The 27654-nt window shown below is 43.4% G+C and overlaps 2 protein-coding genes across 4 annotated transcripts in view; both read right to left on the reverse strand.

Moving 5' to 3' along the window:
* kmt2a (lysine (K)-specific methyltransferase 2A) overlaps nucleotides 1–12643 on the reverse strand; it is a 38341-nt gene extending 25698 nt beyond the window's left edge. For all 3 annotated transcript variants that reach the window (XM_071497017.1, XM_071497018.1, XM_071497016.1), the window contains exons 1-3: nucleotides 12350–12643; nucleotides 3432–3504; nucleotides 13–3299 (exon numbers count right to left, since the gene is read on the reverse strand). In XM_071497017.1, coding sequence (XP_071353118.1) covers nucleotides 13–3299; nucleotides 3432–3504; nucleotides 12350–12595 — 3606 coding nt within the window. In that variant the 5' untranslated portion in view covers nucleotides 12596–12643. The remainder of the gene's footprint in view (nucleotides 1–12; nucleotides 3300–3431; nucleotides 3505–12349) is intronic.
* A 3072-nt stretch (nucleotides 12644–15715) lies between these two features.
* ube4a (ubiquitination factor E4A (UFD2 homolog, yeast)) lies at nucleotides 15716–27041 on the reverse strand. The gene is made up of 20 exons (XM_071497019.1): nucleotides 26912–27041; nucleotides 25051–25220; nucleotides 24684–24860; nucleotides 23626–23738; nucleotides 23137–23289; nucleotides 22842–23001; nucleotides 22488–22690; nucleotides 22076–22267; nucleotides 21628–21961; nucleotides 21305–21431; nucleotides 20800–21107; nucleotides 20388–20520; nucleotides 20060–20250; nucleotides 19590–19690; nucleotides 18799–18912; nucleotides 18348–18522; nucleotides 18071–18251; nucleotides 17683–17830; nucleotides 17384–17541; nucleotides 15716–17161 (listed from the first exon to the last, which is right to left on the reverse strand). Exons 2-20 carry the CDS (start codon nucleotides 25178–25180, stop codon nucleotides 17026–17028), a joined length of 3234 nt encoding a protein of 1077 aa, XP_071353120.1. The 5' UTR covers nucleotides 25181–25220; nucleotides 26912–27041; the 3' UTR covers nucleotides 15716–17025.
* Nucleotides 27042–27654: the final 613 nt, after the last annotated feature.

The raw sequence follows: 27654 nt of genomic DNA on the forward strand, positions 1-27654 counted from the left end.
AGGAAAACTTACCTGGACCTTGGTCTGGTCCGCAGGCTTCAGCTTACTCTTCTTTATTTCGAAGAGCTGGGCTTTGGCCTTTTTCAGTAGTCCCACTACCCGCTTGTCAGTTACAGGCTGTTTCTCTGCTTGTGCCAACATTGATCCCAGAGAGGAGACTGGGAGCTGTTGTCTGCCTGGCTGTCCTTGAAGGCTTGCTGTCTGCTGTCCTGGAGCACTTTGTTTCTCCTTCTCCTTTTCCCCATCCTCCATCTCTGCTCCTTTTTCAGTGGGCCTGCCTTTCTTAGGTAAACGTCCTTTAGCAATGGACATGGGAACAGTGGAATGGAGCCCACGCACCTCTGAGGAGGCAGTGTCAGAAACCATGTCAACCGAGGTTGATTTTTTTCTCCCCTGAGCCTTTTTTGGAGCAAGATTAAGAGCATCCTCTGAGTCCCTCCCATCCTTCCTCCCTTCCTTCTTATTCTCCTTCTCTTTCTCTCTGTTTTTCTCAGAATCTCTTTCTTTTTCCTTTGCAGCAGGTTCCTGGGGAGCTGATAAGCTTTTTTCTTTACCTCCTTTCCCAGCTCCTCGCCCTGTGTCCTGGGCACTGGAAGGAAAGATAGGGAAAAGTGGGGAAGAAGTAGATGATGTAGCTGACATAGGGGGTGGGTTTCCGGCAGCCCCTCTCCTGCTTTCAGGTGTCCCTTGTGAGGCCAGACCCAGGGATATGGTGGAGAAGGGGCCGAAAGGAGCAGGAGTTAAGGCACTAGTGGCTAGTGGACTTGCAGAGACCCCTGGCAAAGAGCTGGGGTTACTTCTAGAGGCAGAGCCCGTCAGCACAGACATCTCAGTGGAGCCTCTCCTCACAGATATCTGGCCTCCAATTTGGCTGCTGCGTCTCGTCATTGAGTGGGAAGGAGACCGTGGATGGCCACGTGGTGTTCCAGCAATCAGTCGTTTCCTGCGCCGCGATGCTCTGCTGGAGCTAGAGGAAGTTTGGTGTGGGGAGAGAGAGCCAGGAGCGCTTCCAGAAGATGGGTGGAGGGTAACAGACTCAAATATCCGAGAGTGGGCCTCGCTGGGTGTAAAGCGTGGAGCACGGAGCAATGGACTTCGCTTCTGGAGTGGTGCATCAAAGCGGGATGAAGAGGGATGTTGGTGGTGGGTATGGGGATGGAGAGGGGCAAAAAGACGAGTTCCTGTTCCTGCTCCGCTGCCTGGTGCAGGGAATGCCACAGGAGCAGCTCCCCCTGCTCCGCTAACACTTTGGGGCAACAGCCCCACATCTTCAGCTGTGAGAGGGGGAGGACGGAAGTTGTCAAATATGGGCTTACGGATGAGGCCCTCCTTGGCATATTTAGCAGAGGAAAAGTACTGCTGTTCAGGGTGGGACAAAGACTTCCAGCGGAAGGTGGGCTCTCTTAGAATTGAGCGACTTCGTTTGTCTGTCAAGCTGGACAGCACTGACGATCCAGGCAGAAATGGAGGGATGGAATGAGGCATCCAGGGTGACTGCGAGTGGTGTTCACTAATAGCAGCTGTATTGGAGGAAGCTGACTGGGGAGGCTGTGGAGGGGTGAGGAGAGGGGGAGGGGGAGGTGAAGAAGAGGAGGAAGCTGTGGATGAAGCTTGCTGGGAATTTACAAGTGTAGAGGGGGACAATAGCACTCCTGTTGGTGGGCTGATGATGGGCTTTTTAGGCCCAGCCGTGAGAGTCTCTCTCACCCTCTGGCTCTGACTTCCACGGCCGACACCCTGTCCTCTCCGGCCGCGTCGACTCCTCTCTGCCAAGACATGCTCAGGCTCTGGCTCAGAGGGAGGGGAAGGAGGCCGTGAGCTGTGTAACAGGTTGCCCTCCCTCTCTCCTTGTGAGGACGGTGAGTGATCTTCTGGCTCTGACAAAGCCTGTGTGGCCTCAGAAGCCTGGGAGTCACATGATGAGTCATCCAAGCTTGGGCTGCTGGACCTGGAAGACTCTGCAGAGGAGGAATGCTGTGACACAGCACTTGAGCCACAAGAGGCTGCGCTACTGCTAAATCGCCCATTGGTGGCATTGTTGGTGTTGCTGTTGAGCAGACTGGTAGCTGTTGATGGAACAGTTGGGATAGGGGCAGGAGGTGGGGGTGGGGGGAGGGAGTCAACTGGAGCAGTGGTACCAGTGCTAGTAACAGCAGCAGTAGAGGAGGCCAGCACAGGAGAGGGGGAAGAGGTGGTAGAGGTGAGTTGGGCAGATGTAGAGACAGATGAGGGGGTTGTTTCTAACCGTGGCATCTTCATATGAGGTGGCGGGGTTCCAAAGTTTCCCTCATCTTCAATGAAGCGCTTGGGGGTCTTGATGATGCGAAGGGAGACAGTGCTGACCACAGGCATAATGAACTGCCTGATGTTCTTCAGTTGGGTCTTCCTGATGCCAGCTTCAATGGTTCCTGCCCCACTACCCCCTATGGCTACAGCTTCTTTCTCCATTCGCTTCTGCGCTCCTTTCTTAGCACGCTGCAGCAGCTGTTTAGCGATGGTTGCATCAGTGCGTTTAGAAGGGGGGACAATTCTGACAGGCTTTCTATGGCGAGGGCTTTTTCTGAGGCCCACTGTCCTGCCTGGCTTGGAGGGAGACGGGGAGGCGGGTGGATTGGAAGACTCCTGGTCCTCAGCTCCATCTATATTCCTCAGCATAGACTGTTGGGGAATGTGTGGTTCTGTGCCTCTGTCCCCCCCTCTGACCCTAAAGGCCTTGTGTTTCCCTTCCCCACATTCAATGGAGGTAGACAGCTGTGCAGCAGCAGCTGCCTCAGCTTTGAGCCGCTCAGCTGAGGGTGGTCGCCCACGTCTGCGTCGGGGTACACCAGGCAAAGTCTTGAGCCGTGACTTGAGAGGGGTGAGTTTAGTTTCTCTCAGCCTCTTCAGTTTGGCAACTTTGGATTCACCCCGCCCACCTTTGAGAAGCTTAGCCTCACTGTCATGAGGCTGAGCAGAGCCCAGTTGCGTCCTCTTGGCACTCTTTCTATCCTTATCCTCCTCTATGTCTATTCCCAACTCAGACCCAACCTGCCTACTGTCCTCCCCTGCTGCATGGCTGCCTGTACCCAGAGCTTTCTTGCTACTTGAAGATGGGGGTCGACCTCTTCTCTTTTCCCCAGTGCCAGGTGGTCTCCCAGGAAGCCTTTTCACCTTCTCAGCTGGCCTTTCTGGGCCCTCAGGTTTTGCCTGTGTGGGGGAGGGAATGGTGGAGGGGGAAGGCAGACTTGCAGCAGCTTTCTGGGCAGTAAGTGCCCGTGGGGGTCGGCCTCTGGGCTTCTTCTCCTGTATTGGTGGGCCCACTGAAAACCAGAGAATAAAACAGAGGACATTTAGTTAGTATGGTATAGTATCAGATATAGATAACGTGTATAGGCATAGGTGTCTCGAGACAACTGTGAAGTCCCTGATGGGCCAGTAGTGAGTTACTTTACCTGAAGAGGTTGTTGAAGGGCTCTGTACTCTTTTCTGCTCAACAACTGTTCCAAATCCTCCAAATGCTTCTTCCTACAAAAAAAGAAAAACTAATGAAACTTTTGTGACCACACAATTTTGTGATAGTAAAATACAGCGAAGAAGCAATGGTTGGTTAACAGGTCAAATTTACAGCATCCATCATGCTACATAATTGTCAGTTAGAGGCGCAACAATTGAGTCAGTGTTGAAGTTTGACTCAGATGAAGACCAAGGCTTCAAGGCTTTAATGAAGTGCTCAGTCTCATTTTCGCCTGCTGGCTTACTCTGGTCCTCTCACGTTTCTCTGGATTTTGGGATGACATGCCTGCAGTTGGAGCCACAACAGACAATTTGCATTGCAAACATTCAAATCTTACAGAACGAGTAACACATCGCACTATGTTCCTAAGGTGGTTGGTCACACGAAACCACTAAATCATACATACTAAAGAAAAAAAGACTATAGCAATGTGAGCAGCTCTGCGAGGCTATAATGTACATACAGCTTCCATCCTTTACACGAGAGGCAAAAAATGTAGTGTGGCTTGATGGGGAAAGGCCATGTTGTTACCTTAATGTAAAGGATTTATCATCTGCACAGTGACTATCTTAGAATATCTCAGATAGAGCTTATTAGACACAGTTCTACATTAAAAGGCGTCAAACACATTTTATCCAGTTCATTCATCACTCATTCATCACATACTGAACTGACAGTCTGACCTCAACTTCTGAGAGGCTGAACTATTTTCATCTGTTTTTCACCTTTCACCATGCACCTGCACCATGAGTCCCATTCTTCCATTGAAACACATGGAGTTCAAAGTTTTCCTCCCGAACATGTCTCTGTAAATGTGCACCTAGGCGTTATTACCTTGGCGCAAGTGTGTCAACACACATTGAAGTGATGCCAAGACTCAGTAAATATTACTATTAACAAAAACATAGTATATTCCAGGAACAAATGCAAGCAAAAGCAAGTTGAATTTGATATTTCACTCACTGAATTACTCACTTAAATGTGTTTTAATCTTCTCTGTGACTTAATTTTGAGTGTGGTGGTTTCAGAAAAGCAAATGTAATACACTGTAAGAACAGACATTAATCTTTCCTCTCATGCCTCAGCAGAGCCTTGAGATGTGCAACAGCAAAATCATCAGAGGATGATTAACATCTTCAGGATCCTGTGTGTGCCACTACTTCTTGCAATCAGTGTGTGTGGTTAAGAGTGGAGGTGAGTATGTCATTTCATCATGTTTATTTATAGCAGCGTGTAGGGATGCAGTTGAGGTCTTGTTGGCCCAGTTTGTGGAGCAGCTGCTATCCAAGTGTAGTCCAAGTGTGTGAACACGACTACATGCAAAACTGATTTGCACCAGCAAAGAGTTACACACATCACAATGTGACTAACCTATACCTGAATGTGTCTGAAACACACACACTGTGAAATCTAATTAAAAAGATTTAAACCAGGATTAAAAACCAGATTAAAACCAGGAATGTGCACTACAAAACTCTTTTTCATCTGTTCAACATATAAACAAACAACAATAACAGACAGTCAATACTGCTGTTTATCCTGGCAGGCAATACTAATCTGAGCATCCTCCACTCCTCATAGTGCATTTGAGCATCTTTTTCTGCGTACGCTTCTCTCTCCATTTTCAGTCTGTCTCCTCACAGTAATACCAGCATCCTCTCCTCTCTGAGCAAGCTGCTGCGCTAGGTTGGTGTTGTTGCAGAGCTGAAGGGGGCGGAGTACCAATGGATGGCTCTGACTCGCTGTGATAGTGCAAGTAGCAGTCAATGACATCACAACACGCTTTTGTAGAAGCAAGTGTATAGAGGTTCATGATGCATATGCACGCTCCAGCCACACAAACACCTCACACATGGACACGTTTATAGAGAGAGAAAAAAAAACACACCCCCTGCGCGTGAACTGCACAGCGAGATGTAAACAAGCAGAACACAGAAGTGAGGTTGCGGGGGAGGGGAGCACAGGCAAGGCAAGAAAGCACACCAGAGTGAAGAAAGGAGGAGGGCTGTGGGAGGGGGGAGAGGAGGAGAGAAAAAAGAGACAAGGAAGCAGCATCTTGACCACATGCACCATCAACAACAGAGGGAGCGCAGCCGTCTCCTGGGAGCAGAGGATGAAAGACGTTTGGGGTTTCAACATGCTCATGCAGAAGCTTGCCAAATCCCAATCTAAACAGGCCTCCCACACACAACAAGGCACCCCTTTCCTCCCCCTTATTCCTGCTCTCTGCCATGCTCCCAAACACATATTCAGTCAGTCAGTCAGTCACTCACTGCTCGCTCACTCGCTTCCCGCCCACTGGCTGCCGAGCGCTGAGCAGCAGCAGCATGCGAAACACAAGGCTCACCCTGAGCTCAATAGTAGGGCAGGCGCAGGGAGGTAACTTCAAGAAGTAAACAAACACTGTAGTAGACTAGCGAGGTAAGGTTCAAGCATTGCCTAGCCTTGCAACATGCAAGGGATGAAAGGGTTACTGAACAGACCCGAGTTTCCTTTCTCTTTTCCATTTTATCTCCTCAGATGAAGAGAGCACGAGAACATTTTTGAACACATCTGTTCAAGTTCTTCATCTTTTCTGGCTTCTGCTGTTGCTCTCACCAGCAGTTTGACTTCCTGCTGGTCTGTCACATCTCATGTAATTGATCAATACACAAATGACTTGATATGAAATCACTGGATAGCAAAAAGGTAACCGATCTGAATCATTGCAGAAGCAACAGCATTATTTTCAGGAGGAGCAGGGGACAGTCCCTGACAGTTATGAGACGGATGTTAATTTGGTTTGACTTATACTTCTCAGACTGAGAAAGCTAATGGGACTTTTACTGTCTTTCAAGACAGCATTTAGGAGAAATCACACTGATTCCAGACGATGAGCTGCAGATTAGGGACCAGTTTTCTGGGTATGGTATAAACCTGGTTTTAATCTAGAAGTTTTTCCTTGACTATGAAATCCCTAACTAATTCAAATACAGATTAATTTTGGCCACCTCGGTAAGTCCTCATTACTTAGAGTTGTGCACACAGCTTAAGCCTGCAGGTGTTCATAAAAGCTGTAATGCATCACAAGAAGCCTATAACTTGGTGAAATTGGAGGAGTAAAACCAGACAAAATAACAGAAGCAGAACACGGGACACGTTCACAAAGAAAAAGACTCTTATCGTGATCAGTCGACCGTTCTCCTAGAAATCATTATTTATGATGCTATTTGAAATAACTACTTAAATTCACATTATGTAGCACTGCAAGAAGTGAGGGTGTGTATGTTGGGAGGGGTGTGCAAAGGCTTCAAGTAGAAGCTAGTTCTCACATTTGTAAAACAATCTTTTCCCTAAATTATAAGAAGTGATTTTAGACATCTCAAGACATAGTTACTTGTTCGGTTCATTACATGTAATGTCAATCATCGTTGTATTTCTATCCACTTTCCATTTATTGTGGTGTGTAAGAGCAGTAATAAACTCTGTCATGGCTGCAATGTTTCTAATGAGCTTTGCGACAAACAGAACGGCTTCACTTTAAAACATGCAGTGACCTTTGAAACACCATGGTTGGCAGTGCTGTCAAGAATACCTGAACTGAAGACTGAAGTAAATGTTAGTTGTGACACTGAAAGGTATTACTTTTCACTCTGCATGCTATGCTGAAGCTGTAACCATATAACCAACCACATGTTGCAAGTGGTAATCTCACATTTTTTGACACACACCACTTCAGATAAACTAATGTTTACGCGTTGATTTGACAACCATGTGCATGAGTCACTGTTAAAACAATCATTCATGCTACTCAAATTTATGCTGGGAGATTACTTAATCTCATACATGGCCCATTTACCTCTTTCCCTCCTTTTCTTCTAAGTTAGATAATTTTTACTCACCTTGAGATACATTCCTTATTCTCAAAGCTTCCTTATTTTATGCTGGGAGAAAGATCCCATCCGGGATCACATCAACCACAACATGTTTCATCACTACACAAGTTACATTACTACACTCATCTTCGAATTTGGCCTTCATATTGATCTCATATACACACCTGTACATATTTGTGACTGCATATTTCCTGGCTGTGTTGCTATCTCGCTGACAAAAATCTATCCACAGTAAAATATGTAAACACCTTCAAAAGTACTTAAAACCACCTCTGTGGTAGTTCCCACTACAGTGTCTCCAGGACCACATTTTGCCATGCCATGATGACACATGCAGACACAAATACTCAGACACACACTATCATGGTGAGTAACAAGCTTAAATCTATAAATCATCGGCATTACAAGCACACCTTTCTAACAAATATGTAAGTATTTGAACCATAATAGTGACCAGGCAGTTGGAGCGACACATTAGACTGACTCCCAAGTAGCATAAAAAGACACAAGTTTAGTTTAAAGTCAGAAGTTACCCACTTTAAAATAGGAAACCATCAGAATGAGTAATGAGGAGGAAAAGGAGGATAAAAATGTGGCTCAGACTGAGGGGAAGGATGTCAAATAGATGTTTAAGTTTTCAGGTTAAGACCCTGTCAGTCACTTTGATGCTCTTAAAAAGTCATCCCTCCCTACTAGTCTGAGAAAAAAAGGGGAAAAAAAACATTTGCTTGACACATTCCAGTAAGCTTTCCTCTTGGATTTACTGTACAGACACTATGCTTCATCCCTTCCTGGAATGTAAATTGGTGATGAGCTCATACTCCTATATGCCCCTCTGATGACACATCTCTTCAAAAAGGCCACAGAGGAATTCCAAGAATTGTGCAAACAGATACTATTAATTATACAAAGCAGTGAATATGAGTAATGTGAAAGTTAAGTTTAAGATCCACTCTTAGTCACTGCTTTCAACATCTTGTTTCCTCCACCAGAGTGAATTACACTCTGGTGGTACTGCTTTGCGACCCCTTTCAGCCCCAAGCAAAAGGTGGACATTTGTTTTTTCAAGTGTCCAAACACTAAGTGCGACTGTTTCACATTTGCTCGACAACAACTCAGACAAAACAAACACTTTCCAGGAGAAGATGCCGCCTCTTCCTACACCTCACACGTAAGGAGATGAGGACAGCCAATGGACAAAGATAAACAGAGTGATTGGCACGTGTGCATGGTGTCTCTTTTGCTCTAACATGCACTCTCTAACACACACACACACACACACACACACATTAACACCCGAACAGGCTGGCAGGCACCCACAGTCACACACCCCCTCCTACCCACCCAACCAGGCAGGGTGAATTGAAGTTCTAATCAAAATAAAGACAAAGAAGACACACCAACTCCTGAGTGCAATAAGGGACATAAAGTCTGAGGGACACCCCTACCCCTACCACCACACACACAAAGAGTAAGAAAGACGACACAATTGCCGCCTTTCTCCCAGTCAGGCAACTCCTAAAGCAGAGGTGAAAGCTCCTTGCCCGCCTGCTGTAGCAGAATAAAGCCATGGATGGGAGGGTCTGTGACTAATTCTCCTCCCAGCGTTGTCCCGTTGGGAGGAGGGGGGTCGCCCTGCACCCTTTGATATCCCTGCCTGCGCTCTTTCAGCCGCCCGCACTTTGTGAGAGCTAGAATAAAAGCAGACACAAAGCTTCCTGCTCCAATCCACACGCTGTCTCGGGGATGGGTAAGCGGGTGGGGGTGGGGGTGTGTATGTGTGTGTGTGTGTGTGTGTGTGGAGGGGGGTGTCTTCCATTTAAATAGGCCAAACACCTGCTGGACTGCAACCCCTTCCGCTCAAACACACCATTTCTCTCAAACCACTGAGGCAAAGAGACATTTGGGTTGATACATCTATTCAGCTGCACTTTTGTATGAATGATTAAACATTGGTAATATTATGTGAGTGAAATAGATGTAGCAGAAGGCAAGATATAATGGACGAAGAACAAAAGCAAAAATGATGCACGCTTAGGTGGACAGTGAGGTTGAGCGGGTGGAGGTGATAAGGTCACACAATTACAAAAAAGTGAACATGGACTGCACTCAGCACTAAAACAAGCAACAACAATTTGGCCGGTATAACGAAAATAAATTCTCTACACACATAAAGCTAACAAATGCCTTAATTTGGACAGCAACAGCCGACAAGCACCCTTTTGAGCCACCCCAATAGGCTTAATAATCCATTCCAAAGTGGCAGCTGTCAGAAGAAAAGTTGCTCTGCCTCTCAGACGGGGTTGTGTGTGTCTGAAGTGGATTTGTTTTTTTTTCTGCCTGGATGGAGGAAGGAGGGGTGGCCAAGTGTCCGGCTGGCACTCTGTTCAGGGTCGCCCTGTGAGCTCAGCAGCATGCAGTGAGCCTGAACAATCCTGTCCAGGTCTGGCCAGACAGACACTATACTGCTCCTTAATGAAATCACCATGCTGTGTCTGCATCGTCCATAGATTTCAGGTTCCATGGGGATTTAATGGTCCAGCCTGTCTCCACACATCCCAAATACTGGTATACTCTCATTCACTGAAATCAGGGAAGAAGGGACTCTGTGTTACTCCAAACACCATTGGCTTATAAGGATGATGTCACACATAAAATAAATGTTTCTATAGAATATCCTAAAGCTGTGTTGTAAAGGAAAAAGGTCACAATGCTGTGTCTGCAATTTTTATATAATTGAAGTTGCAGTGGGATTTAACGGTCTAGTCTGCTTCTACACATCCGAAATACTGTTATACTCTCAGCCATTTCAGTCTATTAGGGTGGGAGGAGTTCAAAAAGCCGCTTAAACACAAAAAATATATTTGAAGTCACATTGGCACTGATTTAAAGCACAAATGTCACCATGTTTTAGCCACATCTTCCTTATAATTTAGGTGCCACAGCAATTTCATGGTACAGCCTGTCTCTACACATCCAAAACACTGCTGCAGTCTCTATCATTTTCAGTCTTTAGGAGTACAGGGTCACAGGGACTCCAAGTTCCTTAAGAAACAATTTACTCACAAAGATGTTATTTCAAATAAAATTCACATCTCTCCAGAATATCATCTAAATCAGTAAACATTTGTCCAATATTCTACTAAATCTGACTGCTAAATTATAATAATAGCCTTTACTATCTCCCAAACACCACCAATACTGTATGCAAAAATCCAAGCATATTTCAACTTCGTAAAAAAAAAACATAGCTAAGTAGTATGTATGCAAATACTGCTGTGTTTCAACCAAATAAGACTAGAAGCACTGGAGCTGGTGGTAAACATCCCCACACAGTGTACTCCCACTGCAATGAACGCATGCTGCTCATCATGAAGAAGGAAGATGGTAGTTCGCTAAGGCGAACACACCCCCACATCACACGGTCCGTCAAGAAGGGGCTCGTTGTTATTGTAGCCAGCCCTGCATGCGCACTGTCACTAGCAAGACTCATTTCCCTGATAAAACCAAACGAATTTAGACACCAAACCCCATCGATATGCTCTTAACAGCGCTTCAGCACTGGGGCGAGTGATTTTGAGCGTGTGGCTGTGTCTCGGACGTCACCCCCGAGCATTATAAACCCGATATTATTTTGGTACTAGCTACGTAGTGACTGTGTAGAGAAGGGGAAAACATGTCCACCTCCCATTTTCCTATGCATCAGCAATAGCCCCAGTGGCTAGCGTGGCGTAGTGCGTAGCATAGTAGCTGTCCTAGCTTAACACTAAAACAGCAATTGAAATTATTTTTTGTTTGTTTTGTGTATGAGCTCCGCCAACTTTAGCTACAATGCTTTAACCCGCTGCGTAGCAATATGCTGGCCGGAGGTAAACACACCGACCTCCCGAGCAAACCTGCAACTTTAACGCCGTTCACGACGGGAGAGATAATGGTGTAGTTTTAGCTGTGAGGTGTAGACAGCTAGCCTGCGAGCTAACCAATCAGCTATGTTAGCCGAGCCTGGCTGGAAGGATGACACCTCACTGCAAACAGCCAGCCCTTAGGCTTATGTTGTAAATACTAAGTTATTAAGCTTGCACAGGCCGTCTAACACAAATGTAGAGGCAAGTAAAGTGAATAATGAACAGCCCTTTTCTCAGAGACGCTGCAGACAGAAGCTAAGTTCACATTAGCTAGTTACATACCACAATTGTGTACTCTCGGCTCCTTCAAGTTGACATGTCTTGTTTTCAAACACATTACAGGCTATCTTGAGTGTCCCGGGTTATTACACTGCGAGGAAACGCCGTTTCGATATACACAGATGGCTGAATACTATTTTACTGTCCGAGAATGATATTTACGTTAATACGGGACGATAACTTTTGCTGTGCGTTATTGTAACGTACATTTGAAGGCTTCGCATTAAGCTAATGTCAAGAAGCTAAGTAGTAAAGCAGTTGTAACGGCTTAGTTACACGGTGTATTGTTAGTCACTAAAAAGTGCCACTGTGTGTGTTGTGTGTTGTGTGTTATCTGTACTGTGTGTTACAATAACCGAGGCAGCGTCGGGGTTTCTGTGCAGTGTTTTGGTCGGGCTAGCACACTAACGTTAGCCCCGGTTCATCCAAACTGTGTGGATGTAGCCCGTCCTCACTCCACTGAGGGAGAAACTTTCTGTCCAGCGGAGCCGTCGAGACCGTAAATCTGACAACCATCCGGCGTTTGTGCTGTTTCTGACCAAAGTTGGCTTTGTAACGCGTTACTGTAGAGTTTAAGGCCACAACACCAACTCAAAGTTGACTGAGCATCCTGGCAATGACAAGTTTGCTCACAGCCCCACTGAGCGCTGGGGAGAGGGAAAGACGGTCAGCGGCTGGGCAGAGTAACCGTTAGCTCTTCATCTGGAGCGGCTGTCTGAGAGGACCGAGCCCCGCAGCGGTCCACACGATGCTCCCGGGGCTGCCGTCACACTGCTCCGGTCCTGTCCTGTGCTTACCTCCCCGCTGCTCGAGTCGCTCGATTCCCCCAAAACATCCCGAAATTTCTGCAGGTTGCTCCCGATAACCGATGAGACCTGTAGTGCAGCATCAAACCCGGGTCCGAGCCCAGCTGCGTTGGGGTGGGCTCCAGAGACGCTCCGCAGAGAGGCAGTAACCCTGATTCGGCCCGCTCTCCTCCCGGTACCGGAGTTGCTGTTCCCTCCGGGCCGAGCGGGGAACCGCCACCGACAGCTGTGCGCCATTTTACACTCTCTGCCTGTCTGCCCTGCGATCAGAGATACCTCGGTGGGCGGAACCCTAACCCAGCACTCCACATAAACACCCTCCACCGCAGCCTCCGCGCTCACTGGCCGACACGTCGTTATGCATGTTGCGGGGCGGAACTGAAGAAACCCCGACAATGCATTTTCTCAGCGGCCCTATCCAGGCTCTGCATGGCTGAATCTAAATCAGGTTCAGGGGCTTTGCCCGGGAAATGAGCTTCGCACTTGAATCACAAGAAAGGACGAGACCGTTAGCTCATGGTGCGGTTTCTTAAACAAGGAAAGGGAAACGCTTTTCACAAGCTGCAGACTAACTCCAAGATAACACAAGGCAGGGTGCTGCAGTATACTGAGATAGTTAACTTTCATGGATTGTGCTCTCCATGAAAGATATTGCTCTGTTGCTCCACTCCCAGCAACACAAGCAACAACTTCTGATCCCAGCTGGAAACCTGTATTCTGGGGCTTGGCCGCCAGGTGTTTGTCGGAAGGTGTCCAGGTAGGGTGCATGAAATCCTCCTCAAAGCCACAAATCCGCAGAGACCTTTCAGTCACTTTCATTGTGGTGTCTCACTCTAAGTCTCTGGATACCCAATACCCCAAAATACTGATTTAATAAAATACTGAGAATCAATGGGATTGATGCAAAAATAAAATAAATCAATTTTAACTTTAAATCAAAGTAAAGAAACTGCAAAAATGCCAACTTGTCACCTTCCTGTAAGATCCATGTTCAGGGAAGAGGAGCATCATTTGGAGATTATATCATTTAGAGTATATATATATATATATATATATATATATATATATATATATACACACACACTCTCTCTCTCTCTCTCTCTCTCTCTCTCTCTCACCAGCCACCTTATTAGATGCACCTTGCTACTACCGGGCTGGACCCCCTTTTTGCTGTCAGAACTGCTTTAATTCTTCATGACATAGACTCAACAAGGTGCTGGAGACATTCCTCAGAGATTTTGGTCCATATTGACATGATGGCATCACACAGTTGCTGCAGATTTGTCACCTGCACATCCATGATGTGAATATCCTGCTCCACCACATCCCAAAGGTGCTCTATCGGATTGAGATCTGGTGACTGTGGAGGCCATTTGAGCACAGTGAACTCATTGCCATGCTCAAGAAACCAGTTTGAGATGATTTGAGCTTTGCGACATGGGGTGCTATCCTGCTGGGAGAAGCCATCAGAACATGGGTAAACTGTGGTTATAAAATGATGGGCATGGTCAGCAGCTACACTCAGGTAGGCTGTGGTGTTTACAAGATGCTCAGATGGTACTAAGGGGCCTAAAGTGTGTCAAGAAAATATCCCCCACACCATTGCACCACAAAACCGTTACATGACCGACCAGACTTAAGATTATACATCTGTGTTCTGGTACTGTTAAAGGTGCATAGAAGGCCATCACGCTTCTGCCCCTGGGCTCGTCTGACCAGAATTGCATGCACCTCATTCCTGTATACTGCACTGCTCTGAAAAGGGAACTGCCTGGGACAGTATGAAAACTACTATAGACAGTATGAAAACTATTGTAGGGCTCAAGGATGGTAGCAGGAGCAAAGTAGAGCTTAATGGCTACATCAGACCAGCAGTTGGCATAAGATTTAAATGAGTTTGGTGAATATGATTTTAGTGACAAACACTGAGTTCAGAAGTGGTGTCTTGTCACCCCACCTCTTTAATCCCGTCTTTGATGAGTGCAGTGTGATCAAGTGTTTTAAAAGTTGGAGATGTCTGAAAAACCCAGACCCAGATGTTGTAAGCAGCCCTCTGTTTATTTTTTGTGCAGAGCAATTAGGTCCTATTTTCAATGACATCTTTCAGCTGTCGCTCGCTCAGCAGAGGGTGCCATCTCTATGGAAGCAGTCCATTGTGGTGCCTGTTGCCAAAGGTAACCCCCCCCCCAAAGCCCTTAATTACTTCAGGCCTGTTGCCTTAATCTCCTTGGTTAAGAAGTTATAACTATGGGGTTAAGAACTTGTCCTTGTATGATGTATGTTTTTGTGGTATATTTTATGTTTGCATGTTTTACTGTGTTTTTATTTCATATTCTATGTTTTCCACATTCTTGCTGTGTCAATTTGTTTATGGCAGCACAGATTATCTACTTGGGACAAATAAGAAACTTGACACAATGTTAACAAATATCAGTCACTGGTAAAGAATCTACATTTAATCTACCTCTAACCTAACTATATTCTGCTCATTGTCCCTTTCATGAGTGATATTATGTATTAAGTATATTGCAATGGATTGTAATCTGTCATATTTCTGAAAGAGAACACAACAGTGTCTTCTATAATGCACACTAGTTTTATTTTTTAATCATACTGTACATTCAAAGTAAACATTTTATATTCCCAATTAAAACTAACTATTGCATTATAATTTAACCCATGTAATCCTTCAGATGGTAAATATTCAACATAACAGTATGGGGGCATGCCAACAAATACATCTTCATGTACGCCTTTCACATTTTGTCATTTTATACAACCACACGATTTTGAAATAAAAACCCTTTAATTCAAAAAGCTACTCAAAAACAAGTAATCTTTTTCTGATTTTCGTTCTTTTATTTTCTACCCACATCTCCCCATATACCTCAAAGAAGCAAACTCATAATTATGTCTCTTATGAGTATGAAACAAGTCGGATCTTCATTTGGTGACATTTACTGTGAGGCTCTTGGTTTTAGGCACCAATTCTATTAATCAACTGTTAGCCCACATGTTAATACACTATGCATTCACACAATAAAAACATCAGTTATAATCTGGTGAAGTATGACAATGACTATTATATGCACTGCAAGTCAAAAATGATTTAACCCTATATTTATTTCTTTTTTGGATCCAGTTTTAAGAAATATGGCCACTGTTAAGACCTTAGACCTAAACTTTTTGGAAACAGCGACAAGATTTGAGTTTGGAAACAGCCACCCGAGAAGCTATTCAGCTCGGTCAAAGATTTACTGGACAAATCAACAAATGTTTAGAAAGTCAACTTGCAGCCTCCAAAGTTTTATTGAAACTAGATGTTGTGGATATAAAATGAAGCTCTGCAGCTGTGTGTCTTATTTTTCACCCCAGATTTATTCAGTCTGATTATGGTGGATAGTTCAAGAGGACCCAACACTTCGCTCCATTCACATCATTTACACATCATTTACACATCATTTTTCATCATCATCACATCAATATACCAGGTTCTAATGTTCACAGTGAGCCAACCATTATACAAAAGAAATGAATGTTTTGTATTTTAGCAGTTTGCAATAAATTGAAGTCATAATAAGGCAACAAAACCGCTATTTTGTCACACTACAGCCAATTTCAAATTTAAAATAAATTTGTAACAAATTATAAGGAAAAAGGTTTTGACAAGGATCTAACACTGCCATACACAACTCTTCATCAATGCCATGCCAAACAATAAAGCAATTTCAGTCATTTGATATTTCTTGCATGTGCATGAATATGTACTACATCCTAAAATATAGATCAAATTAGAGTAATTATTGTACAGCTAATGAAAAAGGTATTTATTAATTGGCAAATTCTCCGATTCTAATGAGGACATTAATTAGTGCTTAATTAAAGACAGGTGCACTCGAAGATTTGACTCTCCTCCACACGTTAAAACACACACAACTGTAAAACAAATACACAGTGTGGTTTTGTGCTACGGGTTTTGAATCTCTCCAAATAAATTTCTAATCAAATAAAAGTCACACGCAGTTCAATTCAGTTTTACTTATGCCTTGATTTTAATTGCTAATTTTATTTACAATGCTGCTTGAGATGTAACCAAAAGTGCTAAAATATAGGGTGTTCAAGACCTTTGAAAGGCAGTGTATGATGTATTCTTCATGAAGGTGAAATCAAGGTTAAATAATAAATGACTCCATCCACGTTCTGCCTCATGAGTTCCCAAAAATACTTACCTTGCAGTATAAAATCTGATTTTGGCCAGCTAGTCAGTCAGAAGTTCATACAGTACATTCAACAAGTCCTGTTGAAACTGATACTTCTGGCCACAGTTCTGACTGTAATAATAACTCATCAATACACAGTATTCAGAGGGAGAGAAACCAGAGGTTGTATCACCCTACTAATGTTTACCATAGGGCATCATGGGAGTCGAACAGCTACTGTGCATGGATTTTGAAGTTGTCACCAGCCGGTGGGCTACAGTTTGTCTGGAATCCACTGAGGATGAAGGCTGCATGGAAAGGCTGATGCAAAGTTAGTGGGACTGGAGCAGTCAGAAGAAATCCACAGAGGCAAACACACCATGGATTAGCCAAGAAGCAGAGGAGCACTTAAGATGTGGGCCAGGAGAGAAAACAAGGATGCAGCCATTGTTTGTCAAGGGACTGCAGCTAGCCACTGGGTCCCAGCTGCAGCCTCTCCTGCTTATGCTTATCCAGCCACTGTAAGATCTGCTGTTTGAGTTCCTCGTTTGGCCTTATCTGGTCCATGGTCAGAGGACTGCGGTTGAAAGGGTCTGTCTGGTCACTGCAAGGAGGATACAATCAACACATGACTACTCATTTGAGCCCTGCACACCATGTTTTTATGTATACATTATGCTCCAAAGTTTGATTTCTGGTTGCACAGTAATAGCAATTAGGTCAATTACAATAAAGACACAGATCTGAATTTCCGTGCTTAGAAAAGTGTCCACTGGATATTATTCTACCTTCAGTGAATTTTGGGACTTTGCAGGAAGTAACTCACCTGAGAAGATGCCTTGCTATAGTTGAGCGGTCTACTGTTACATTGGAAGAAGGGAGAAGAACAGGATCCAGCATCAGAGTGGACATGATGGGATCCAAGAATTCATCTGGAGCATCTGAATATGTCTCCTCTTCCTGCTGCTGTCTGTCTGCATGGGACTAAAACAGAGATACAATCATACAATCGTTTTGGTAATTATCAGTAATCAGTACAGACTCCTAAGACAAATATTTGTAAAAACTGAAAACATGCTCAGGTTTTATCTCTGCAGAGAGGATGTCAGCATCGTCAAATGATACCTTTATTTTATCAGCAAGAAGTCCAAAAGCTACAATCATGTCACCAGGCTTGTTTATCTTCTTTAGTACCCTAACTGTCTGGGAGAAGAGGGTAGGAGAGTATGATCGTCCATCCTTTGGGACTGTAGCACAGAAATTCTCCTCGTCACTGCCAAAGACAAAAACAAACCTTTTTTCAAAATTACGAACCACAATAGTGTTTGCACTGTAGCATATAGTCAGTCAAGTGCCACTGTATTTCTTCTCCAAAGTATATGGCACCAGCAAAAAAATCTGATCAGATTATACAAGGAAGAAGAAATAAACAAAGACCACTAAATGTTTTTTTGGTTTCTTTTCTATTGTTTCTAATTCTCCCATGTATCCACAAAAGAGTGTGACAACTTACCCTAAGTTCAGGTAGATGGTGCAGATATCAGAAACAAGCTGCTGTGGCTTGAAGTCGAACTCACTGAAGTCCTTGACTTTAAGAGCACCCATCTTAGGACCCACCAGGTGCTGCAGGAAGTAGTTCAGCATAGAGATGATGCGCTCAGCCAGGAAGGGGTGCACAAAGATCCCCTTGATATCTGGAGAGGGAAATCGTAAAAGAAAAAACATGGGATGGATAAAGACAATGATTCATCAATACACAAGGTCACATATAGCAATCTTTTCTGCCTGACCTGAGGTAAGAAAGGCCAGTGTGCCAATGGTCTCATTAGACATGATGTTGTGGAAGCGTCCCAGCTGTCCAAACATCTGCAGGCTTGACTCTTTCTCTCTTCGAGCATCGGGGGCCAGGCTCTCCCACTCCCCTCGATCCCGCTCCAGCTGCAGAACCTTGATTTTACTCAGGTACTATGAGAAAAGATGATGCATGAAAATAAACAATTACATTACAAAAAAAATTACAAAATCTGTGCAAGACTTCTATTTTTGTGTCAAATACTTTGGGATTTCTGCTAATGTAAAACTAGCATTTATCACCAACTTAATAGTTAGGAGCATAGCAACAAATTAAATAAACACTGGACATAAAGATGTGAAGATCTAAGACTTTACATTACATGTACTAATGTGATTTGTCAAAAATTGGTGAAGATGTTGTGCATGTTTTGAACGTTGTGAGCTCACCTGAATAGCCTCATCCAGTAGGAAGATGGCATCATTCATCAGTAGGTTGAGGAACCTGAGGAACAGAGGGGGGTTCATGGCCTCCAGGTTCTCAGATGCATAGTCGGCCAAATGCTGAAACAAGAGATGATAAACGAAATGAACAGCATAGGGTGAGACCAATGTGCTGAATATAGCATATATAATCATTCCTTCATTACCTTTACAGTAATGGCTACTGAGAGTGACAAAGGGCTAAAGCCTATCAATTCTAGACCGTTTTACAGTCCATTGCAGGTCTACGAGGCTGCACTTTCTACCTTTTTTCGCCTTTCCTCAACCCCTCCTCTCCTTCACTACTCCATTCATACCTGAAAACAATTTGGATGAGATCTGGTGAGAGAGTCGGGGAGTTCATTTTCTCTGTCACCAGAAATCAATGGCTGCTATTGAAGAGGTTGCCCCATCATAAACTCCATAATACACATCATAGACCAAAAAGATTTTTATGCGCACCCACCACAAAATATTAACACTACATTTATATTTTTTTCTCTTCTGCCATCCTCCAGTCAAATACTAATAGTGTTACACAGAATTTCAACAGTACATTTATGGAACCTACTATCAAACCTTCAGTGGTGAGTGAATTGAGATTTTTAAAGAAAGGTATTTGAAGAGTTTAAAGTGTCTAGCTGGGACATTAAGTTACATGATACTCACACAGGATTCACAGAGAAAGAATCAAACCTGAAATTCTTATTGTAAGGTAAAAAAAACATCATACCACCATCTTCACATTTGAAAATTACCTTGATGCTCTCTCTATAGTTTTCTTTGCCCCACATGTACTTGAGGATGGGATACATTGGTCTTCTGTAGTTGAATTTCTGTTCAAACTGATGAGGATCACCTGAAAAAAGAGAGGAAAACGAAATAAAATCAAACATGCTTTATTAATGCCTTCTATTTGTTTTAACTTCATCCAACTTCTCTCCTTATCTTGTTCTGCAGAACACACACAGGTGTGCACACACAGTCCAACTTTTTTACAGTTTCACCACACAGGAAAATACTCTATAATGATACCAAAACTCTTTTCTTTATTTCTTATTTGTAAGTGATATTTCAGTCAAAGATGGCCTTTAATCAGGTTCTTTTTACTTAAATATGGCTCCCTTCAAATTCTGCAGCACCGATAAAAAGACATGTGTTCAGTGCTGTCTCCATCTACAGAAAACACTGGCAAGTCAAACATTTGTGAGGAATATAACTTTTTCACCTGTGAATTCAATGTCTACAAACACAGTGATGAGGGCCTCGGCCAGCTGAGGTGCATGTCTGTAGGAGCAGAAGACTCTCTCTCGCTGGAACACGATTGGCTGAGCAGCACCAGGAGCCACTGGCTCCATGTGTGGCATCACCGCCTCTAAGACCTCTGCAAGCTTTGCTCTCAAGTGTGGGTTCTTCATCCTGTTGGAGATACAGGAGCAGAGGGATTGGAGCAATATGTGGAAATCTTATTAAGAGCTGCACCATATAAGCCCTCCTAATTCAGACTATTGACTACAATCACTGACGTGATTTTATTACATTATTGAGTAACATACCTTTCTACATTACCCATGAAGACAGTGATGAAGTTAAGAATCTGCTCCAGACTTTCTGCAGAAGTCTCCAAAACATCGTCTGCAAATCGCCGCAGAAAGATGAAAAAATCCCCCAAGTTTTCTGCAAAAAACTCTGACAAACATACAAAGGCGCACTTTAGCCATGACTATCACGTGAGGGAATGTTCTGAATTAGTGAATGAATGTACTATGAGTGACTAACCACGACTACCTGGCATACATTTTAAATGAAAAATTTGAAGAAAAAAAATAAACCTGACCCAATTCAAACTGGAGAAAATTAAGAGAAATTAGAGACTCTTCTGATCCCTGTGGGTCAGTCTGACAATCACAGCTAAAGTTGGGCTTTCTGTTCCACTGTATTTGTAGTGTAGTGAAAGATCCGACCTACCTGGTACATAGCAGAGCATACTATTTTGCAGGGAGGGCAGAGGAAAACTGAGTGCTACATGTTCAGGCCCCTGGTTTCCCACACCAAGCTGAACCAGCAGAGCAGCAGTGGAAGCTTGGAGGTTAAGGCAGCATTGCAGCATGGCAGGCTGCGTAGTGGCAGCTTTGGTTGACAAATAAACAATCATCAGACGCTCAAACTGCTCCAGGAGCTGCTCTGACATTGGGTTGCCAGTTCGCTGGGCCTCCTGCCATGTCACCTGGAGCCGGTGGAGAGACTGGTTCATCTTCACCATCTGCTCATGGAGTCTGCACACGCACATTGTGCATGCGCACAAACAAAACAAGATAACATGGGTTAATACTGACATATGGTGTAAACATGAGAGAAAATAGAGTATGCTACGTTGCTGAGAGATCTGCTACACTGTGAGAGTTTTAGTTTGGGTAAGTATGGTATGATTTTTTAACTAGATGGTGGAAGATGCTTGTTTGAAGGCATGTACCTGTGGAAGCCAAGATGCAGGGCGAGTTGTGTGAGGATGAGGTTTTCAGTCAGCAGGCTGTAGGACTGTGCAGACTCCACGGGCTGCTGAGGGGGCACAGGAATCAGACAGGTTTCCTTGTCGAGACCTGGAATCAGTGATAGGAGATTATTTAGTAGAACTCTTAAAAACCCTACTGCTGTTTAAAAAGATGCTGTAAAACACTGTCAAAAACCTCCTTCAAAACAAATACCAGAGCTGCTGTATTAATATTGCTGCATCAAAATAATGAAATAATGTATTTAAACTGATAGAAGGGAAGTGTTATTTTCACATATATTAACCTCTTGCGTGCACATTGCGATTGCGCCTCTCTTCTTCACTCAGCTCTTTGAGGGCACAGTAGGTGGGGTTGAATGTGAGCAGTTTGGGTGAACGAGGCCTGCAGAAGGGCTGGCACAGCTTCAGCAGAGCTGCACCCAAGTTTAAAAAGAATGCATCTGAAGCATACATCTGGAAGAAGATCTCTGGCATCTGATTGGCCCATATCTTGGCTCGGCCAGCGTTAGCCTGCAGACAGCTGCCCAGCCATGAGAGCAGCAGGTGGCGTGTCTCACCAGATCGCTGGAGCAAATTCTTCAAGATCTGGTGCAACTTGTCGTGAAACTGGCCCATAAACTGTGACACAAGGGGAGTAAAGACCATCAACCCTGATGCATTTGTAGTTTGAAAACCGTGTAAAACAGTTGACAGTTTTAATGCAAAACTACAGTCTAAAAACAATCTGCTTACCTGGTGGATGTTGGCCTCCTGGACCTTTGTCTCCTGGGCGCTGGAGCGGGAAGGGTTAAGGAAGTAGCCATGTCCCTCCACCACACCTGGAGTTTTTAACAAGCAGGAGATATTCAACACTGCCCCCAATAGGCTCTTCTGGTACTGCAAACCATTAGCTGGGTCTTTGGGCTGAATGTGTTCCACCAATACCTGGGAAAACCGAAAAACAGAAGAACTGTTGGAAGGATTTGAAAAGATGGGACCCTGAAACAACAAACATGGAAGGTCGGTAACAGTGGAATGTTTTGGGATTACTGTCTATTATTGTATATTATTTCTTTAGAAGTGAACAGGGAAATTATGTAATGGGGTCAGAGGGTATACTATAATAACATTTGCAGATATACTGTGTCTCTGTGTGTCTCCTGACCTTGGCAATATCTTTATGGTGGCTGAAATAGAGAAGAACATCTAAGTAGGAGTAGAGGAGAGGCTGGCAGAGGTCCAAGTCTTTGATGCGTCCCTGGAAGATATCAAACACTGGTACCATCACCTCCTCGAAGGTACGCACTTCCTGGTCAGAGAGCAGGCCAGCAACGACCTCCTCCACAAACTCAACCACCTCCTCTGGCTCTGAAACACAGTGACTTTGTAAGTAGAGAGGACTAGAGGGGATACTTTACTGAGAACGCGCAAAGACAAAAGTAAAAGTGAGAGGAAGAGGAAAAAAGGGAACACAGGGAAGGAAAATGTCAAGCCTAAACAGGCCCAATACTGAACCTACGTGCTCCACTGAAACCTTCCAGCAGCAGGTCCAGAAGCTGTTCGTAGACGTTCTGGCTGATATAGATCTCTGGGGTGAGCAGAACTGTCCGTGTGTTTGAAACTGTTAGATTCTTACAGCGAACAGCAAACGGCAGTAACTTCTCTGGTACCTTCGTCACCTGGTGCACAAGTAATCAACTAAGTCACTGAATTATGAAAGAGAATGGGTTATTTTTATGTTCCAATTACCAAGAATAGTCTATTAACACCTAGCAATCTCCAATTACTCCCGCAATTACAGTAATGTCTCGCACCTCTTCTTTGGCTCTCTGGTAACAAGCAAAAAGGTAAGGGATGGCACATTTCTCTCCAGCATCGCGGTCTGCAGACAGGTTTACAGCGCTGCATGACGTCATGTAAATGAGGTGGTTTCCTGGCTCTAGCAGCAGCAGACGGTTAAACAGAGCCTGGAGCACAGAGGGAAACATCACAGACACAAATCAGACTGAGCAAAACATTTTTCACAACTGATTTCACCCCTAAAATAGTAAAACCCTCATATGTTATGTGATTCCTAACATATCTGTATCCATTTCTCTAATCCATACAACTGTCAATTGTTTCAATTTTGTGCATTTGATGGATTCTGAACTTGTTTGTGCCAAAAGGCTGGCCTCTGCAGTGCTTAAAGGTTGCCACTTCTTCTCCCATTGTACCAGACCTTTAGATGTTTACTGAGACAAGAGAAACAAGATATGGCAACAAAAGAGTGGTGACACAGACATACATTGATGGCTTCTGACCTGTTCTATGTTGTCCATATCCAGCCAGTCCTGTCCATCCAGATCTGCGGCCATCTCCTCCAGGTACACACAGCGAGGAGGGATCCCATTACCTCCTCTTAAACTGGGGTCACCTACGGGTGAAAATAAAAACCAGGGTCCATTAAATTAAGTCTGCTCAATTCATACTACATGTAACAACCTACAATGCTTAAACCAAACCATTCTTGAATACTGGATTAAGTGTAGTTGAGAAATAAATCAACAGCCCAACCTAAGAACAAATAATATGGAGTAGGATCAAATGCACAGCATGTATTTACTCTGGTTTATTTCAGACTAAGGTGGCAGAAGAATTCATTAAAAGGGCTCTCTGTGAAAACAGGGGGGAATTTAGCCTGCATTTCCTGAACATCATGACTCATCCTTAAGCAGTCACAGTGGTGGAGAGATGCAGCCAGCTCACAGTAAGACTGCACAGCGAGACTTCACTGTGTGCGAGGTCTTTGTATTGTCTTGAAGCGTGGTGAGTCATTTGTTGCTTACTGGAAACTTCAAATTTGACTTTCAAGGCGACCAGCGCCATCCACCAACACCACTGAAAACAACATACTATGCTCCTATTTATGACCACCTATACAGTTAGAGTACATCATCAGGCACCTGTCCTTCAGACTAATGTCTCTTTCAGATCACAGCAAGAAACTCAAATAAAAAAGCAGTTTGCTGGTCAACATGGGTTATTTGATGCAACTGTCTCTTATAGACTTATAGACCTGGGCTGACACTGGTCAGCTTTAGTATGAAGGCCACAATCTTAGCATTAATATAGACTTGCTACAGGTTTATTATACAATCTACAGATAATTCACAATTATATACATTGCAAAAAGTACTGAAAAGTACCATTGCAGATAATATCTTTCTGATGCAGGTAGTGTGTTCACAGTCTGACATATAAGAAAGCTACAACAGGAGTGTTCACAGACAAAACAATATAAGTTGAAAATAAAGGTGAGCTTGCACTCCATATTACCCCTAATGACTTATTACTTGATCATTTTTCTCCTTTGACTTACTGTTGTCCAGAGTGATGAGAAATATTCGCTGGATCATGTGATTGACATTGAGCTGTTCACACAGCTCCTGGCGGGACCGGAAGGAGCGGCTGATCTCTGCCACGGAGTCGTCATTATCATCAACACTGTCTGACACAGAGTTTTCTGAGTCTGACTGGCTCTCTCCTGAGTCCTCCACTGTGATACCAGATACACAGGTCAAATATGAAACCATGTGGGTAAATTTAAGCCAGATGTTAGTATGACGTGTAAAAACTCCAAATAAAAGACGCTGATGCTTCTCTAACACTGAAATTATGTTCTGTATGTATCTATGAACTGCATTTTGACGTTTGAGGATTGCAGGAGATCAGATAACTCATCTTACATGGTGGTTCAGCAGACAGCTGTTGTGGTTTCTGGCCTGATGCAAACTGTTTGGCATCAGCCAGTGAGCTGAAGAGGGCAGCGAAGGGGTTGCAGGAGATGTTCTGGTTGTTGTTGCCCTGGTCAGTCATCTCACTGGGGCTCAACACTCACTCCATCCAAGATCCCAGCCTAAAGGAGCAATGCAGACATAAGAAATAAGTAGCAATGCAAGAAGACTTGGAATTACAGAGAAAGGGATTAGTGAGCATGTACAGTATATGACCACATACACATAAAATCATCATCTTTATCCATAACTGTCCCACTATTATCATTACCATCTTAAAATAAAATGAAGAGCTGCCTGACTTCTGCATCTGGTCCTTTACAGATCATCTTCCTCTTCTTTTTGAGGTTTTTATGGCAGTCACTCCTTCATATCACATTACTGCATCCTGCTGGATTCAACCCCCTTCATTGTTCAGTTGCTACAGTTGTTGAATTGCCCTAAAAAATCTAATCGGTGGTCCTCTCCTCTCTCAACTATCTCCATGCTCAACAGTACTTTTGACACCAGTCTGTAACAGTGCTCATCCCTGTAATAAGTTCCTGGGTTTGTATCTTATATTTTCTGCATTTAAGAAGGACTTGCTGTATTGTTTTTATATCTTTGACATTGACCACAATAAACTGCTTTATGTTTCCAAATCATGCAAATTGTACTGTTGAGATTACTGTTCTAATTTCACTCTGCTCCCTCTCTTCTTTTTCTTCCCTTACCAGCTCTACTTTGGATTGAGTACAAATTGCCACTTTAACTTTCCAGCACTTTCTAGCCTCATCAACACTGCAGACATCTCAATGTCACTGGGTCATCACGTTGTATCAAACTTAATATCCCTGCCAGATTATTTTCCCTTCAGAGGATAAAACACAAGGCCAGATAGCATGTAGTTTTTTGATGAGGAGAAACCACTTTCTAATAAGGCACCATATAGAAAGTTTATAAGTTGGAATTTATGTCCTTAATTGGTAATACATGCTCTAGTAATGATCATACATCAGTTATAAGACATATAAGCCAAGGCAGGTAATCCAGTCTTGGGTTCCACAATAATTCATGAAGTCTGCAGATGTGCATGTTAATAGGCAGTTTGTAAATGGTTTTTGATCCTGATGTCCTGTAGTGCTTTTCCCTAAGTGGCCAAAGTCCAGTGAGGAGGAGGGGTCTCCCTAATGAATTAAAGAGCTTACTAACAAGACAAGAAAAGTGTCATGATGGAAAGGATTTTCCACAACCTGGCAGCCCAATAGTTGTTCATATTAATGGGTTATACCTGATCTATAAAACATTAGTAAATGACATAATGAAGCCATTAATTAGAGCTTGCAAACACTTTATAAATGGTGCCTTATTAGACAGTGGCACTGAAACCAGTTTTAAAGAGGTTAGAAAGTTTCTGTCATGACATTCACATAATACAGAGACTTAACAAAACAGTTTCTTGCTCACAGTTTGACACCGACCAGGGGGCTCACTGAACAGACTGACGTTTTGTATCGTTCATCGGACATTTGCTCGGTGTTCACCGCTTCAGCTTCACATTACAGCATGTCACGGTTGCCCATCAGTGGAGCACCTCACAGCAAAAACGTGTGTCTCTCTACGGGACTGGCTCTCCGACAAACCTTCATTACTTTGCGTGTAATAAGCAGCTTTAGCTTCCTGAAGGCTAGTTAGCTAACAAGCTAGTTAGCGAGCTAAACTGTCATGAGGTCACCACGGCTCTATTCTAGCATCGATTATAAAAACTGTGACATGGATTTTATGTATAATCAGTCAAAATAAAGTATACAAACGACAAAGAGTGCTGTCGTACCTGTTTGACGCGAAGAAATGTGCGTTTTTGATTTAAACAAATTGCTTCTACGAAAGCAGTGGCAGTTCCTCAGTAAACAGATATTATAAACGTCATCAAACTGAGACGGCGCGTCGCTTTGCTGAGTAACTTGTTCATAAAACATTAAAACATGATGGATTTCATAAATAAAATAAAAACAACATCCCTATGTTACAGCATTACAAATAATTATCAATTTATCTAAAGCTTCCCACGTTTAACTAGATTCACAGTAAAGTGTAAATAATTATGATATAGACCAGTTTTTAGATTTAATACACTTTGCGCTTTTTTATGGAAGAAAATACACATGCAGTTGATCGGACCTTTAGCTAAGATTTTATTATATCTAGTTCCTCAAAAGTGAATATTTGCAAGTGTCAGTTTTCTATAGCAGTAAACTTAACATCTTTCTCTTGACTGACAAGCAATTTGAATTCCCTAATTTGAGCCTCAGAGAATAACGATGACCATTTTTCACTAGTTTATGGCATTTTATACACCGCACAATCAATGATCAAAGAAAATAACTGTCAGATGTATTGATAATAAATATCATTTTTGGCTGCAGCTTTACAGTTCTCAAATACTGGAATAATATGACATTTTCTATATTAGTTACGTTACACAGAGTATGTGAAATTGGAGCAAAGTGATAAAACAAACCTTTGCGATTAAGTTTTGATTAATTAAATTATGTTGACCTTAGTCACATGGATTTG

Source organism: Trachinotus anak, unplaced genomic scaffold (assembly GCF_046630095.1).
Source record: "Trachinotus anak isolate AG129_WGS33_773 ecotype Australia unplaced genomic scaffold, CSIRO_AGI_Tana_v1 ptg000014l, whole genome shotgun sequence".
NCBI classification, from domain to species: Eukaryota; Metazoa; Chordata; class Actinopteri; order Carangiformes; family Carangidae; genus Trachinotus; species Trachinotus anak.